At 47.7% G+C, this 16792-nt stretch overlaps 1 protein-coding gene across 4 annotated transcripts in view; it reads left to right on the forward strand.

Annotated features, from left to right (window-relative positions):
- The window catches only part of ESF1 (ESF1 nucleolar pre-rRNA processing protein homolog), a 199337-nt gene that overhangs the window by 47207 nt on the left and 135338 nt on the right, over positions 1 to 16792 (forward strand). For all 4 annotated transcript variants that reach the window (XM_069234100.1, XM_069234103.1, XM_069234102.1 and 1 more), the window contains exons 6-8: positions 178 to 330; positions 1221 to 1335; positions 7880 to 8030. In XM_069234100.1, the coding sequence (XP_069090201.1) occupies positions 178 to 330; positions 1221 to 1335; positions 7880 to 8030 (419 nt within the window). The remainder of the gene's footprint in view (positions 1 to 177; positions 331 to 1220; positions 1336 to 7879; positions 8031 to 16792) is intronic.

A 16792-nucleotide genomic window follows, 5' to 3' on the forward strand; every position in this document is an offset into this window, starting at 1 on the left:
CTGGAGCGTGGGAGTCCGAGAACCACTGCACTCGTAATGAGGCCTACAATGTAAGAAGACAGTGTTTGGATGATATACAGATTAATGGCTTTCCTTGGCAATAAACAAATGCATTATCTTATTTTTTGTTCAATGTATGCAAAACTAACAGGTTGCTTTCTTTTCATCGTTTTGCAGGGTTTGTAGGGAGAAGCTCAGAGAATACCAGTTCAAACGCTTAAAGTACTTCTACGCAGTGGTAGAATGCGATTCTCCTGAAACTGCTAACAAAATTTATGAGGAATGTGATGGACTGGAATTTGAAAGTAGCTGTTCCTTTGTGGATTTAAGGTGGAGTATTTAGTGTATTTTATGCATAAGAATATTGCATTTGTGGCCCACTTGTACGTGCTTTGGTCTGGGTAATTGGAATACGGTTTCTCTCACCATTTTCTGTACTAGAAAAAAACACTTGCTCGTTTCCACCTGTTCAGAAAAACCCCACCAAATGCATGTGTACATACAAGCCACGAAGGAGTGAGGAACGAATAGACAAGTGTTACACCCAGTTACCGTCAGCTAACATCTGCCCTCTGTAGCTGGTCTGTTTCTCTAAATAGTTTATGTATTTATTTATTAAGTTTTGTGGAGTGCAACCAAGAAGCCCCTGGGCTTTAGAGGTCTAGCTAGTTTCGTCCTACCATACAAAATAAAAAAATCTGAACTACAAGTATTTGCAGACTAAAGAATGCTTTTAACTGTGTTAAAATGACTCCGCTCCTGCCACAAGGTGGCTGATATGGCACACCTGATTGAAAGGGCTGTCCTAGAAAATAAAGATTTAAAACAGTTTTTTATTTATGAAACACACTAACTGAAGGTTATTTGCTCCTAATAAGCCTGTTCCAACCATAGGTATCTACTTGAGTGAATAATAGCATGGCTTTGATAACCCATAGAAGGCAGGCTGTCTAAGATAAGATATAAGCATCCTGTGGAGATCTCCACTTATATTTGAGTATTGGAAACCACTTTTAACAGAGAATGAGAAATGGGGTGCTTGATGCTAAACCGCTAAGTTCATTTGTCAGGCATTGCTGGGCTCTTTCAGCTTTGAACTTTAAACCTACAGCTTGTCTTGACATGCCTGGTCCTAAGTGAATATTTAAATTGTTAGCTGCCTATTATTGTCTGCACTGCAGAACTTGCCTGCTCATGTTTTTTCTGGTCTTGCTTTACAGGTTTATTCCAGACGAGGTCACGTTTAATGATGAGCCAAAGGATGTTGCTACTGATGTGGATTTCACTGTATATAAACCAAAATATTTCACATCAGCAGCAATGGCAACTTCCAAGGTATGCTTAAACTGCCTGCTTTTGATGCACTTTGTGTGTGTTTATTTAGTAATTAACATAAATAAATATACACACTCTGTTAAGATCTAATAATGCTCAGAGAAATCAACATTGGAATCTGTAAGATTGTTTGTATCTTGAATATAATTTACGCACATCTAGAAAATTATTTCCCGGGACTAGAGCAGGCACATAGTGCATCTCGTTTGGTTTCTGGTTGATCTGCATATAATTGTCATCAGTAACGAACATATTAGGCCTATGGAGATAATTTCAGAATTTCTCGATAGCATTAGCAAATGTTTTGGGTCAGAATCAACTGCACGTTGCAGCATAGTAACCGTTTGGTGTGTAATTTAGAGAAACTAGTAGTGTTGTCCAAAACTTTGTTTTCTCAGATAGGTAATTTGATGTTTAAGGGTTTTGTAATTCTTCAACAACATTACGTCACCAAGAATCATAGTATTGTCAGTGTGTGTGTGTGTGTGTGTGTTTTTATTGTAATACATAACTCATTGCAAACAGCTTATTGTAAAACATCATACATTGTATTGTTATCTGCTTTCCACTGACTTTAGCATATTGAACTGCAATATCTGCATAGATTTGGCCGTAATAATCAAGGAATACTTCATGTGGTACCAGAGAGTCATGCTGCAAGATAGTTGCCCGTTGGTGAGGCTCTACCGGCCGATCCAAATATCCGCCAATAACTTTACACTTGTGGTGCCCATCAAAGCGTGAGAACTGGTGCTGAACTTATCAAGTGCATCATTTCCTGATACCTTTTTGAGCTCGGAAAGGCCAGCTTGGAAATTATGCGAAGGGACCTGTAGATACCAATGACCTGCGCTCCATGGCACTTGTCAGCCTTGGGCTGGCTGTGCAGGCCCTGCAGCAGTGAGGATATGTAAAGAAATGGCTCCCTGTTGCAGTTACCCCCCACTTTTTGCCTGATACTGATGCTGACTTGACTGAGAAGTGTGCTGGGACCCTGCTAACCAGGCCCCAGCACCAGAGTTCTTTCACCTAAAATGTACCATTGTTTCCACAGTTGGCACAACCCTGGCACCTAGGTAAGTCCCTTGTAACTGGTACCCCTGGTACCAAGGGCCCTGATGCCAGGGAAGGTCTCCAAGGGCTGCAGCATGTCTTATGCCACCCTAGGTACCCCTCACTCAGCACAGACACACTGCTTGCCAGCTTGTGTGTGCTGATGGGGAGAAAATGACTAAGTCGACATGGCACGCCCCTCAGGGTGCCATGCCAACCTCCCACTGCCTGTGGCATAGGTAAGTCACCCCTCTAGTAGGCCTTACAGCCCTAAGGCAGGGTGCACTATACCACAGGTGAGGGCATATGTGCATGAGCACTATGCCCCTACAGTGTCTAAGCAAAACCTTAGACATTGTAAGTGCAGGGTAGCCATAAGAGTATATGGGCTGTGAGTCTTTCAAACACGAACTCCACAGCAACATAATGGCTACACTGAAAACTGGGAAGTTTGGTATCCAACATCTCAGCACAATAAATGCACACTGATGCCAGTGTAGATTTCATTGTAAAATACACCACAGAGGGCACCTTAGAGGTGCCCCCTGAAACTTAACCGACTATCTGTGTAGGCTGACTGGTTCCAGCAGCCTGCCACACTAGGGACATGTTGCTGGCCCCATGGGGAGAGTGCCTTTGTCACTCTGAGGCCAGTAACAAACCCTGCACTGGGTGGAGATGCTAACACCTCCCCCAGGCAGGAGCTGTAACACCTGGCGGTGAGCCTCAAAGGCTCACCCCTTTGTCACAGCACCGCAGGACACTCCAGCTAGTGGAGTTGCCCGCCCCCTCCAGCCCCGGCCCCCACTTTTGGCGGCAAGGCCGGAGAAAATAATGAGAACAACAAGGAGGAGTCACTGGCCAGTCAGGACAGCCCCTAAGGTGTCCTGAGCTGAAGTGACTCTAACTTTTAGAAATCCACCATCTTGCAGATGGAGGATTCCCCCAATAGGATTAGGGATGTGACCCCCTCCCCTTGGGAGGAGGCACAAAGAGGGTGTACCCACCCTCAGGGCTAGTAGCCATTGGCTACTAACCCCCCAGACCTAAACACGCCCTTAAATTTAGTATTTAAGGGCTCTCCCTGAACCTAGAAACTAGATTCCTGCAACAACAAGAAGAAGGACTGCCTAGCTGAAAACCCCTGCAGAGGAAGACCGGAAGACAACAACTGCCTTGGCTCCAGAAACTCACCGGCCTGTCTCCTGCCTTCCAAAGAACTCTGCTCCAGCGACGCCTTCCAAAGGGACCAGCGACCTCTGAATCATCTGAGGACTGCCCTGCTTCGACGACGACAAGAAACTCCCGAGGACAGCGGACCTGCTCCAAAAAGACTGCAACTTTATCCAAAGGAGCAGCTTTAAAGAACCCTGCAATCTCCCCGCAAGAAGCGTGAGACTTGCAACACTGCACCCGGTGACCCCGACTCGGCTGGTGGAGAACCAACACCTCAGGGAGGACCCCCGGACTACTCTACGACTGTGAGTACCAAAACCTGTCCCCCCTGAGCCCCCACAGCGCCGCCTGCAGATGGAATCCCGAGGCTTCCCCTGACGGCGACTCTCTGAAACCTAAGTCCCGATGCCTGGAAAAGACCCTCCACCCGCAGCCCCCAGGACCTGAAGGACCGGACTTTCACTGCAGAAGTGACCCCCAAGTGGAGGTTTCCCCGAGGAAGCCCCCCCTTGCCTGCCTGCAGCGCTGAAGAGATCCCTTGATCTCTCATTGACTTCCATTGCGAACCCGACGCTTGTTCTAACACTGCACCCGGCCGCCCCCGCGCCGCTGAGGGTGAAATTTCTGTGTGGGCTTGTGTCCCCCCCGGTGCCCTACAAAACCCCCCTGGTCTGCCCTTCGAAGACGCGGGTACTTACCTGCTGGCAGACTGGAACCGGGGCACCCCCTTCTCTCCATTGAAGCCTATGCGTTTTGGGCACCACTTTGAACTCTGCACCTGACCGGCCCTGAGCTGCTGGTGTGGTAACTTTGGGGTTACTCTGAACCCCCAACGGTGGGCTACCTTGGACCAAGAACTGAACCCTGTAAGTGTCGTACTTACCTGGTAAAACTAACAAAAACTTACCTCCCCCAGGAACTGTGAAAATTGCACTGTGTCCACTTTTAAAATAGCTATTTGTGAATAACTTGCAAAGTATACATGCAATTGAAATGATTCAAAGTTCCTAATGTACTTACCTGCAATACCTTTCAAACAAGATATTACATGTTAAATTTGAACCTGTGGTTCTTAAAATAAACTAAGAAAAGATATGTTTCTATAACAACACCTATTGGCTGGATTTGTCTCTGAGTGTGTGTACCTCATTTATTGTCTATGTGTATGTACAACAAATGCTTAACACTACTCCTTGGATAAGCCTACTGCTCGACCACACTACCACAAAATAGAGCATTAGTATTATCTCTTTTTACCACTATTTTACCTCTAAGGGGAACCCTTGGACTCTGTGCATGCTATTCCTTACTTTGAAATAGCACATACAGAGCCAACTTCCTACAGGATACGATGTGTGTAAGTGGTGGCTGCCACATACGGTGAGGAATGAAGCACAGGTGACCAAAGATATGCAGCCAAGTCTGGGATCCTGTTTGATCCTGCTTGGTCGGTCTGCAGGCTGCTGTGCAATGTTGCTAGGGGCGAGCTTAGGATAGGGAGGATCGGACTTCTCTACAAAAGACTAGATGTTTGTTGTCTGGGACTGGGCCTACACTGGGGTGTTGTGGGACGGCACCATGGGAGATTGACCATACTGGGGTGTGGCTGCTGTTGAGTCAAGCAGTTTTACGCCAGCAGCCGCTTGCCTGACTCTGGAACGACCGGCCTAAATAAAAGTGTCTGAAGGGATATTATAAACAAAACACATATGATTCCACCCCTTGAGTCCTTAGCCATGGAGCCCTACATAGGAGCTCTGCTGGAATCCTTATTTACCAGAGTAGCTTTGAAGCAGGTGGTCTCGGTGGAGGAGGCGCATTGATTCCTGTGCTCGTACCCTCCGCTGGAAGCCTCCGCCCAATTCCATTATTGGCTGCCTCATTGCCTTCAAGGACAGAGAAACTGTCCTCTAGTTGGCAAGGGAGATGGGTGAGGTCTCGTTCCAGGAAACCGCTTGTCCATCTATCCTGACTGCAACCTGGCAGTTCAAGCCACACGCAGAGATTCTCCTAGTAAAATACACCCTAATGAAAACTGTAACAGCATATGCTCTGATATGCCCGGCCAAACTACGTATTAACATAGATGGAAAGCCCCACCTTTCCACAGATCCAAATATGGCCTCCAAGGTTTGCTGTCACTACTTTCAGAATTCACAAAGAGAGGGTATTGGAGACTAGAGAGGCCAGAGAGTCATCTCCATGATAACAACTATCTTGCATCTACTTGGTGGTTCCTTGTCCCCTGTTTTTGGCAATTGCCATCTCTCTGTGGCTGCTTTTCACCCCCACGAGAGACCAGATGTGCAGCCTTTCTCATTTGTGTACTGTGGCTCATTAAACCAGCTATGGCAAATTTTGTGACTGTGGCCGCCCTCAAAGCAACTGTACCTTGCTGAAACAATGCAAACCCCCAAATCACACCCATTCCTCATTTTTGAAATCATTCATTAATAGGCATCCTTCTGCGCCATCAGCATCTGCATCTTTAAGTGCAGCAGAAAACAGTGGGAATGATTTTTTAAAGCTTTTCACCTACACCCAAAAAGGCTTTTAACGTCTCCGCATTCCCCTGGAGATGGTATTAGCTGTTACGGGAGTTGATGCGGAAATTTGCAGTAAACTTCACTAGAGACAAAGTGCAATTTTCAACAAGCGATTCATAGTTTCCACTCTCAGAATGTCAAATTTCACAACCTACAGATATTTTCATAGCCATCTATCCCAGGATGTTTAAATGAGATTGAGTGGCCTAAAACAGATGTCCAGCAACAAGTAATTCACCTCAGTCATAACTTCAGGATTGCCCTTAAGATCTCCTTTAGCTATGGCTCATCCAGCCTGAATCCACAGCTTTGTGATATGGGAGTTGTGACATTATAAAGTTGATTTTAATCATTTTTTTAAAATGTATTTTTATGGTAGATAGAGGCAGCAAGCTGGTCAGAGTTTGATGATGTTTGAATTTATTAAGCAAAAATGAGGAAAAAATTGTAAAACAAAATGGTGTTTCCATATTTTCTTTTTCCTTTCGAAAACCTCTTACTGATTTCCAACCACTGAGTACTGGTATGGAAAATGTGTAGTTCTTACATTAACTAATCGTAAGCAGAAACAGTTACTTCTTATTGAGGGCATAGGGCCATTCATAGAGAGACAGACCACATATTTCAATGAAATAATAAAAAGGAATACAACTATAGTATTTAATAACTATTATATGCATCTTCATAAACAAGAAGGCTAAAAGTAATATTTAATGCCATTTTGGCATAACCTGCCAAATCTGCAATCAGGCAAACTGATTTTCCACATTTGTTCCTCACAAAAGTGAAGGCGGTCACAGTAATTTAAAACGGTTGAGTGAATATTAAATTTCAAATAAATACGTCTTTCATATAAACCAAATGCTAGCCCGAAGTGAAACAAGTCAAATGCAAGGAATATTTTGCAATGATGCAAGGATGTGTGCTCGTGGTTTGGAGGAAAAATAATATATATATATTTTTTTTTTCAATAATTAAGTTCGATTTTCATTTTTGATTTTTTTTAAATTGTCCTTGAACAGCTGTGTTACATGGTTGCTGTTAACTGTGACTCGCATGGTGTTATGACTTGGGTGCTCATTCCGACTTCGGCGGTCTTCTGGTAAGACCGCTGAAGTCGCGGATGCCAGAGGTCCTCCGACCGCCATATTCCGAGTACTGAAGGACTTCCGCCTCAGTTTGGGAGAAAATCCTCCAGTAGTCGTGCTGGTGGTGGTTGTGAGTGTGTGTCAGGGTGTGCGTGTTTGCATTTGCGGGAGGGGTTCAGTATAGGGATGGGGTGGGAGAGTCTCTACTGGAGGGGCTAGTGGGGGGGTCACTACGAGTGGGGTGGGTTATCTACCGGCAACAGGAATGAAAATTCCTGTTGCTGGTAGCCTTTCCGCCAGGGATTTCACTGCGGTGCTACCGCCATGGAAACCCTTGCGGAACGGGGACTCGGAATACCGCTGCGGTATTGGGTGGCCCGCCGGGTCGGAGATTCTCAGCTCCGGCCCTGTGGGTCCAACCGCCCTGGTGGAAGCAATGGCGAAATGGCGGTTTGGCACAGGCTAAACCACCACACTCATTATTTGGCAGTCTGCACCTCCACCCTGGCGGCGGTCAAAAGACCGCCGCCTGCGTGGCGGTTCAGTTACCGCCGAAGTCTGAATGAGCACCTTGGTGTTTGAATAAATAATTCGGAATTAAACAAACTGGTCTGGGTTCGTATTCCAGTTGTGAGAGATTTATTTGTCAATCTGTTTATTTCTTATTCTCTAATGTCATAGGTTGAAATCACCTGGGATGAAACTGATAACGATCGGCTGAGTATGTTAAACAGGACATTTAAAAAAGATGAAATTCTAGACATGGATTTCCAGGCATACTTGGCTTCATCAAGTGAAGAAGAGGTAGAGGAAGAACAGCAACCAGAGAAAGGTATTTCATTTTATACCAAGATCAAGCTAACCCATGGGAGCATGAAACCATAATGATATAGCATAATTTTTTGTCAAGTGAAATAGTTGGGAGGATAGGCAATCGTAGACCAGTTTTCAGAGCTTTGCAAAATGAAAATGGATATTGAATAGGTTTTAAACTGACTAGATCATTAGTCCAAAATGTAGGTCTCCAGACCACAGAAAGTCACTACCAAAGAATGAGCCACAACATTTATGGATGCAAAGATTTACTGGGTTTGTAATGGTGAGCAAATACTTTAAAACATATTGTGGACCCATTAAGCGTAAGAAAAATAACGAGTTATTCCACATAGGAAGTCTACAAGGCTTTCTAGGCTGTGGTCGTCTTATAATATTGGTAGCAATACAAATGCAGCATAGTTTTGAAAGACTTGCAGGTCATATATGAGGTGTGGGGAAGTACTTGTAAGCTGGCTTCCTGAGTAATACACTCAAGAAAATATATGAGGTTGCACAGAGTTGGAGAGGTGAGTTGTCAGTTCCTTTCTTCTGTCCAGGGCAGGGGAGATGAGGTGTTGGTTTCCTACGGTTGCAGGGAGGGTGATGTGGCGTTGGCCGCGAGGTGGCTGTTCCTTATGGCAAGGCGGGATCGATGGATCCAGCAGGTCAAGACGTGAGGTGTCAACTTTGTGGTGGTGTGATCACGCCATAGGGCCGCAGGTGCTGTGGCGGAGTCGGGTGCCATGCACGTCAGTGACACAGCGCTCTGGACTCACGCTGTAGTGGGACTTTGTAGGTGCTGTGGCAGGGCTGGGCCTGCAGTGGAGGTTGCGTTGTTGCACTCAGTGGGAAAAACGGTTGCGACTCAGGCAGCAGTGTGGCGTCAGAGAGCAGCTCTGGTCCTGAAGTCATTCTAGATGTCTGTGCACTAGTCTATTCCTTGTTGCCCCAGAACTCACTTCCAAGGGCCTATGAACTGGATTTGGCACCTCTTGTCAAGTCAGGGCTGTAGGAAGTTGGCTCTGTATGCACTATTTCAAAGTAAGGAATAGTATGCACAGAGTCCAAGGGTTCCCCTTAGAGGTAAGATAGTGGCAAAAAAGAGATAATTCTAATGCTCTATTTTGTGGTAGTGTGGTCGAGCAGTAGGCTTATCAGAGGGTAGTGTAAAGCATTTGTTGTACACACAGGCAATAAATGAGGAACACACACTCAGAGACAATTCCAGGCCAATAGGTTTTTGTATAGAAAAATATATTTTCTTAGTTTATTTTAAGAACCACAGGTTGAAGATTTACAAGTAATACTTCAAATGAAAGGTATTTCACTTAGGAACTTTGAATTAGCAAAATAGCATATACAGTTTTCACACAAATGACATATAGCTATTTTAAAACTAGACACTTAGTGCAATTTTCAACAATTCCTGGGGTAGGTAAGTGTTTGTTAGTTTTGCAGGTAAGTAAACCACCTACTGGGTTCAAAGTTGGGTCCAAGGTAGCCCACCGTTGGGGGTTCAGGGCATCCCCAAAGTTACCACACCAGCAGCTCAGGGCCGGTCAGGTGCAGAGGTCAAAGTGGTGCCCAAAACGCATAGGCTTCAATGGAGAAGGGGGTTCCCCAGTTCCAGTCTGCCAGCAGGTAAGTAACCGCGTCTTGGGAGGGCAGACCAGGGGGGTTTTGTAGGGCACCGGGGGGGACACAAGTCCACACAAAAAGTACACCCTCAGCGGCACGGGGCGGCCGGGTGCAGTGTGCAAACAGGAGTCGGGTTCGCAATAGGAATCAATGGGAGACCAAGGGGTCTCTTCAGCGATGCAGGCAGGCAAGGGGGGGGCTCCTCGGGGTAGCCACCACCTGGGCAAGGGAGAGGGCCACCTGGGGGTCGCTCCTGCACTAGAGGTCGGATCCTTCAGGTCCTGGGGGCTGCGGATGCAGAGTCTTTACCAGGCGTCGGGTCTTTGAAGCAGGCAGTCGCGGTCAGGGGGAGCCTCGCGATTCCCTCTGCAGGCGTCGCTGTGGGGGCTCAGGGGGGTCAACTCTGGCTATTCACAGTCTCGTAGTCGCCGGGGAGTCCTCCGTGTGGTGTTTGTTCTCCACAAGTCGAGCAGGGGGCGTCGGGTGCAGAGTGTAGTCTCACGCTTCCGGCGGGAAACGTGTGTTTTTTCAAAGATTCTTCTTTGTTGCAAAGTTGCAGTCTTTGTGGAACAGAGCCGCTGTCCTCGGGAGTTCTTGGTCCTTCTAGATGCAGGGTAGTCCTCTGAGGCTTCAGAGGTTGCTGGATCCTGGGAACGCTTCGCTGGAGCAGTGTCTTTAGAAGTGGGGAGACAGGCCGGTAGAGCTGGGGCCAAAGCAGTTGGTGTCTCCGTCTTCTCTGCAGGTTTTTCAGTTCAGCAGTCCTCTTCTTCTTAGGTTGCAGGAATCTAGTTTCCTAGGTTCTGGGGAGCCCCTAAATACTGAATTAAGGGGTGTGTTTAGGTCTGGGAGGGCAGTAGCCAATGGCTACTGTCCCTGACGGTGGCTACACCCTCTTTGTGCCTCCTCCCTGAGGGGAGGGGGGCACATCCCTATTCCTATTGGGGGAATCCTCCAAAATCAAGATGAAGGATTTCTAAAGGCAGGGGTCACCTCAGCTCAGGACACCTTAAGGGTTGTCCTGACTGGTGGGTGACTCCTCCTTGTTTTTCTCATTATCTCCTCTGGACTTGCCGCCAAAAGTGGGGGCTGTGTCCAGGGGGGGCAGGCATCTCCACTAGCTGGAGTGCCCTGGGGCATTGTAACACGAAGCCTGAGCCTTTGAGGCTCACTGCTTGGTGTTACAGTTCCTGCAGGGGGGAGGTGTGAAGCACCTCCACCCAGAGCAGGCTTTTGTTTCTGTCCGCAGAGAGCACAAAGGCCCTCACCACATGGGGTCATAAACTTGTATCTCAGCAGCAGGCTGGCACAGACCAGTCAGTCCTGCACTGAACAATTGGGTAAAATACAGGGGGCATCTCTAAGATGCCCTCTGTGTGCATTTTTTAATAAATCCAACACTGGCATCAGTGTGGGTTTATTATTCTGAGAAGTTTGATACCAAACTTCCCAGTATTCAGTGTAGTCATTATGGAGCTGTGGAGTTCGTTTTTGACAGGCTCCCAGACCATATACTCCTATGGCTACCCTGCACTTACAATGTCTAAGGTTTTGCTTAGACACTGTAGGGGCATAGTGCTCATGCACATATGCCCTCACCTGTGGTATAGTGCACCCTGCCTTAGGGCTGTAAGGCCTGCTAGAGGGGTGACTTACCTATGCCACAGGCAGTGTGAGGTTGGCACGGCACCCTGAAGGAAGTGCCATGTCGACTTAGTCATTTTCTCCCCACCAGCACACACAAGCTGGCAAGCATTGTGTCTGTGCTGAGTGAGGGGTCCCTAGGGTGGCATAAGACATGCTGCAGCCCTTAGAGACCTTCCCTGGCATCAGGGCCCTTGGTACCAGGGGTACCAGTTACAAGAGACTTACCTGGGTGCCAGGGTTGTGCCAATTGTGGAGACAATGGTACATTTTAGGTGAAAGAACACTGGTGCTGGGGCCTGGTTAGCAGGGTCCCAGCACACTTCTCAGTCAAATCAACATCAGTATCAGGCAAAAAGTGGGGGGTAACTGCAACAGGGAGCCATTTCCTTACACAAGCCCCCCCCCCCCCCCCCCCCCCCCAGCCCACAGGCCAGGAGACTCAGCCAAAGCTGGGAGACTCTTCCTAGTCTGTCAGGTGAGGAAGAGTAGAGGAAATAGGCTGGTTTGTTGCAGGGCCTACTCTGCCTTACATCCTCCTGTTCAGGTCATTCCCTCTGGGGAACTGACCCACTTCCACAGTGATAGGACCTAGTCTGAATTGCCTCTTGACTGTGTCTTTAATGTCTCCACCCATTCTCTCTATTTTGGGGTTAGAGGTATCCACCTCTGCTAATCTTATCTTAACCAGGGTCACCCCTAGCTTACCCAAAGAGGTTACCCAGAGTTGGAGTAACCCCACCATGACCAACAGAGTCAGGGGGCCTAACTTGCTATGTGGCATGGGGTCAGACCACCATGCCAAGGATAGTGCAGCCATAAAGGCTAACACCCAGCAGAGGCCACTGACAGTTGTCAGTGCCCAGAACCACACCTTTATCTCATCACCTACAAGGGAAGGGGCTAAGTTACAGGCTTCTTTGGGTTCAGGATGCATGTCTGCTGTATTAGAGTGGGGGGGGGGGTTACTACATCTTGTAGTAAACGCCCTTCTTCCACTCTTTCTTCTGTTAACTGAAGAGCCACCCACTCAGTTTTAACAGTTGCCTGACTAGCCAGGACTTCTTGTGGGTCAGGTTGGACTTTACCAGTGCCCCTTTTGAAGTTCTCCCCTACTGGAGCAGAATCTCCTTGGCTTGCTGGAACCTTGGCTAAAGGTTGTCCACCCTTCCTACACTGTTTTCTTTTCTTTTTCTTCTGGGGCCTGCTTGCAGTTACTGCAGGGGCAGGACCTCCAGAATCCTTGGGAGAGGACTGGCACCGGACCATTTCCTCTCTTGGGCTCTGACTAACCTCTGGGTAGTAATTTCCAAGGAGACAATCAAGGGGGAGGTCTGTACTGACTACCACCCTTCTTCAGCTAAAAGTCCCACCCACTTCTATGGGCACAAAAGCCACATGCCTATCAGTGACCCTGTCTGGGCTAACTCTTACTCTGGCAGTCTCACCTGGGATGTACTGGTTTGAGAACACCAGCCTGTCATGCACAATAGTGTGACTGGCACAAGTGTCTCTCAGGGCAGTGGCTGGGATTCCATTCACCAGTAGGTGGTGGAAGTGTCTACTTCTCTCTGGAATCACCAACTCACCTGTGGGGCCCTTTTTCCAGTTGAAGGCTATAAAGACTTCCTCATCTGAGGAGTCATCCCCAATGGCTACACTGGTCACCCCTGGGATTTTGCTAGGGGGTTTGTTTTTGGGACAAGAAGTGTCCTTGGTGTGGTGCCCTGTCTGTCTACAGTTTTGGCACCATGCCTTAGTGGCATCCCAGTTCTTAATTTGGTACCCACCTTTGTTTTGGGTTGTGTCTCGGGCCCACCCACCTGGTCTGGTTTTTGGGGGCCTACAGAGGACTCTTTTTCTTTATTTCTAGTGTCACCCACTTTCTCCTGGGGAGGCTTTGTAACCCCTTTCTTGTGGTCACCCCCAGTGGAAGTTTTGGTTACCCTAGTCTTGACCCAGTGGTCTGCCTTCTTTCCCAGTTCTTGGGGAGAAATTGGACCTAGTTCTACCAGATACTGATGCAACTTTTCATTGAAGCAGTTACTTAAAATGTGTTCTTTCATAAACAAACTATAAAGCCCAACATAGTCATGCACTTCATTTCCAGTTACCCAACCATCCAGTGTTTTCACTGAGTAGTCTAGTCTACAAAATTAACCCAGGTCTGGCTCAAGGATTTTTTAGCCCCCCTGAACCTAATCCTGTACTCCTCAGTGGAGAATCCAAAGCCCACAATCAGGGTAGCCTTCATGAGGTCATAAGATTCTGCATCTTTACCAGAGAGTGTGAGGAGTCTATCCCTACACGTTCCAGTGAACATTTCCCAAAGGAGAGCACCTCTGTTTACTTTTCTGGTTGCACAAGCCCTCTCAAAAGTTGTGAACCATTTGGTGATGTCATCACCATCTTCATATTTAGTTACAATCCCTTTTGGGATTTTCAACATGTCAGGAGAATCTCTGACCCTATTTATGTTGCTGCCACCATTGATGGGACCAAAACCCATCTCTTGTCTTTCCCTTTTTATGGCTAGGAGCTGTCTCTCTAAAGCCAATCTTTTGACCATCCTGGCTAACAGTAGGCTATCCTCAGTGATTCCAGAGGTGCTGGGCCCTCCTGTGAGCGAAGCAGCATCTCTGACTATCACATTTGGAGTCCGGGTTTGAGGGACCCTGTTCTCCCTAACTAGGAGGGGGGAAATTCTCCTCCACATCACTAGCTTCCCCCTCTGTGTGGGCATCATCAGAGGGGTTGTTTTTAGCAAACTCTGCTAAGAGGTCCTGGAGCTGTTCTTTGGAAGGGTTTGATCCAGTTTTTATTTTTTTGATTCTGCAGAGAGTCCTTAACTCTGACATCCTAAGACGCAGGTAAGGTATGAGGTTGAGCTCCACCACTGTCTCTTCTGCAGTAGACATTATGTTTCTAAAAGTTGGAATACTTTTTAAGAATCTAAAACTATCTCTAGAACTTAATTCAAGCTTTTACAAAACTTTTAAACTCTAAAAGAAATGCTAACAGGGACTAACACAAAGCCCTAGCAGGACTTTTAAAAATTTAGAAAAATAGCTTGAATTTCTAAAATCAGTTTCTAATGACACTTTTTTGGAATTTAGTTGTGTGATCAGGTATTGGCTGAGTAGTCCAGCAAATGCAAAGTCTTGTACCCCACCGCTGATCCACCAATGTAGGAAGTTGGCTCTGTATGCACTATTTCAAAGTAAGGAATAGTATGCACAGAGTCCAAGGGTTCCCCTTAGAGGTAAGATAGTGGCAAAAAGAGATAATTCTAATGCTCTATTTTGTGGTAGTGTGGTAGAGCAGTAGGCTTATCAGAGGGTAGTGTTAAGCATTTGTTGTACACACACAGGCAATAAATGAGGAACACGCGCTCGGAGACAATTCCTGGCCAATAGGTTTTTGTATAGAAAAATATATTTTCTTAGTTTATTTTAAGAACCACAGGTTCAGGATTTACAAGTAATACTTCAAATGAAAGGTATTTCACTTAGGAACTTTAGGAACTTTTAATTAGCAAAATAGCATATACAGGTTTCACACAAATGACATATAGCTATTTTAAAACTAGACTGTGCAATTTTCAACAGTTCCTGGGGGAGGTAAGTGTTTGTTAGTTTTGCAGGTAAGTAAACCACCTACGGGGTTCAAAGTAGGGTCCAACGTAGCCCACCGTTGGGGGTTCAGGGCAACCCCAAAGTTACCACACCAGCAGCTCAGGGCCGGTCATGTGCAGAGGTCAAAGTGGTGCCCAAAACGCATAGGCTTCAATGGAGAAGGGGGTGCCCCGGTTCCAGTCTGCCAGCAGGTAAGTACCCGCGTCTTGGGAGGGCAGACCAGGGGAGTTTTGTAGGGCACCGGGGGGGACACAAGTCCACACAAAAAGTACACCCCCAGCGGCACGTGGGCGGCCGGGTGTAGTGTGCAAACAGGCGTCGGGTTCGCAATAGGAATCAATGGGAGACCAAGGGGTCTCTTCAGCGATGCAGGCAAGGGGGGGGGGGCTCCTCGGGGTTGCCACTACCTGGGCAAGGGAGAGGGCCACCTGGGGGTCGCTCCTGCACTGGAGGTCGGATCCTTCAGGTCCTGGGGGCTGCGGATGCAGAGTCTTTACCAGGCGTCAGGTCTTTGAAGCAGGCAGTCGCGGTCAGGGGGAGCCTCGGGATTCCCTCTGCAGGCGTCGCTGTGGGGGCTCAGGGGGTCAACTCTGGCTACTCACAGTCTTGTAGTCGCCGGGGAGTCCTCCCTGTGGTGTTTGTTCTCCACAAGTCGAGCCGGGGGCGTCGGGTGCAGAGTGTAAAGTCTCACGCTTCCGGAGGGAAACGTGTGTTGATTCAAAGTTGCTTCTTGTTGCAAAGTTGCAGTCTTTGTGGAACAGAGCCGCTGTCCTCTGGAGTTCTTGGTCCTTCTAGATGCAGGGTAGTCCCTTGAGGCTTCAGAGGTTGCTGGATCCTGGGAACGCGTCGCTGGAGCAGTGTCTTTAGAAGTGGGTAGACAGGCCGGTAGAGCTGGGGCCAAAGCAGTTGGTGTCTCCGTCTTCTCTGCAGGTTTTTCAGCTCAGCAGTCCTCTTCTTCTTAGGTTGCAGGAATCTAGTTTCCTAGGTTCTGGGGATCCCCTAAATACTGGATGTAGGGGTGTGTTTAGGTCCTGGGAGGGCAGTATCCAATGGCTACTGTCCTTGAGGGTGGCTACACCCTCTTTGTGCCTCCTCCCTGAGGGGAGGGGGGCACATCCCTATTCCTATTGGGGGAATCCTCCAAAATCAAGATGGAGGATTTCTAAAGGCAGGGGTCACCTCAGCTCAGGACACCTTAGGGGCTGTCCTGACTGGTGGGTGACTCCTCCTTGTTTTTCTCATTATCAGTGGCATCAGTGTGGGTTTATTTTTCTGAGAAGTTTGATACCAAACTTCCCAGTATTCAGTGTAGCCATTATGGAGCTGTGGAGTTCGTTTTTGACAGACTCCCAGACCATATACTCTTTTGGCTACCCTGCACTTACAATGTCTAAGGTTTTGCTTAGACACTGTAGGGGCATAGTGCTCATGCACATATGCCCTCACCTGTGGTATAGTGCACCCTGCCTTAGGGCTGTAAGGCCTGCTAGAGGGGTGACTTACCTATGCCACAGGCAGTGTGAGGTTGGCATGGCACCCTGAGGGGAGTGCCATGTCGACTTAGTCATTTTCTCCCCACCAGCACACACAAGCTGGCAAGCAGTGTGTCTGTGCTGAGTGAGGGGTCCCTAGGGTGGCATAAGACATGCTGCAGCCCTTAGAGACCTTCCCTGGCATCAGGGCCCTTGGTACCAGGGGTACCAGTTACAAGGGACTTACCTGGGTGCCAGGGTTGTGCCAATTGTGGAGACAATGGTACATTTTAGGTGAAAGAACACTGGTGCTTGGGCCTGGTTAGCAGGGTCCCAGCACACTTCTCAGTCAATTCAGCATCAGTATCAGGCAAAAGGTGTGGGGTAACTGC

This window comes from Pleurodeles waltl, chromosome 5 (genome assembly GCF_031143425.1).
Source record: "Pleurodeles waltl isolate 20211129_DDA chromosome 5, aPleWal1.hap1.20221129, whole genome shotgun sequence".
NCBI classification, from domain to species: domain Eukaryota; kingdom Metazoa; phylum Chordata; class Amphibia; order Caudata; family Salamandridae; genus Pleurodeles; species Pleurodeles waltl.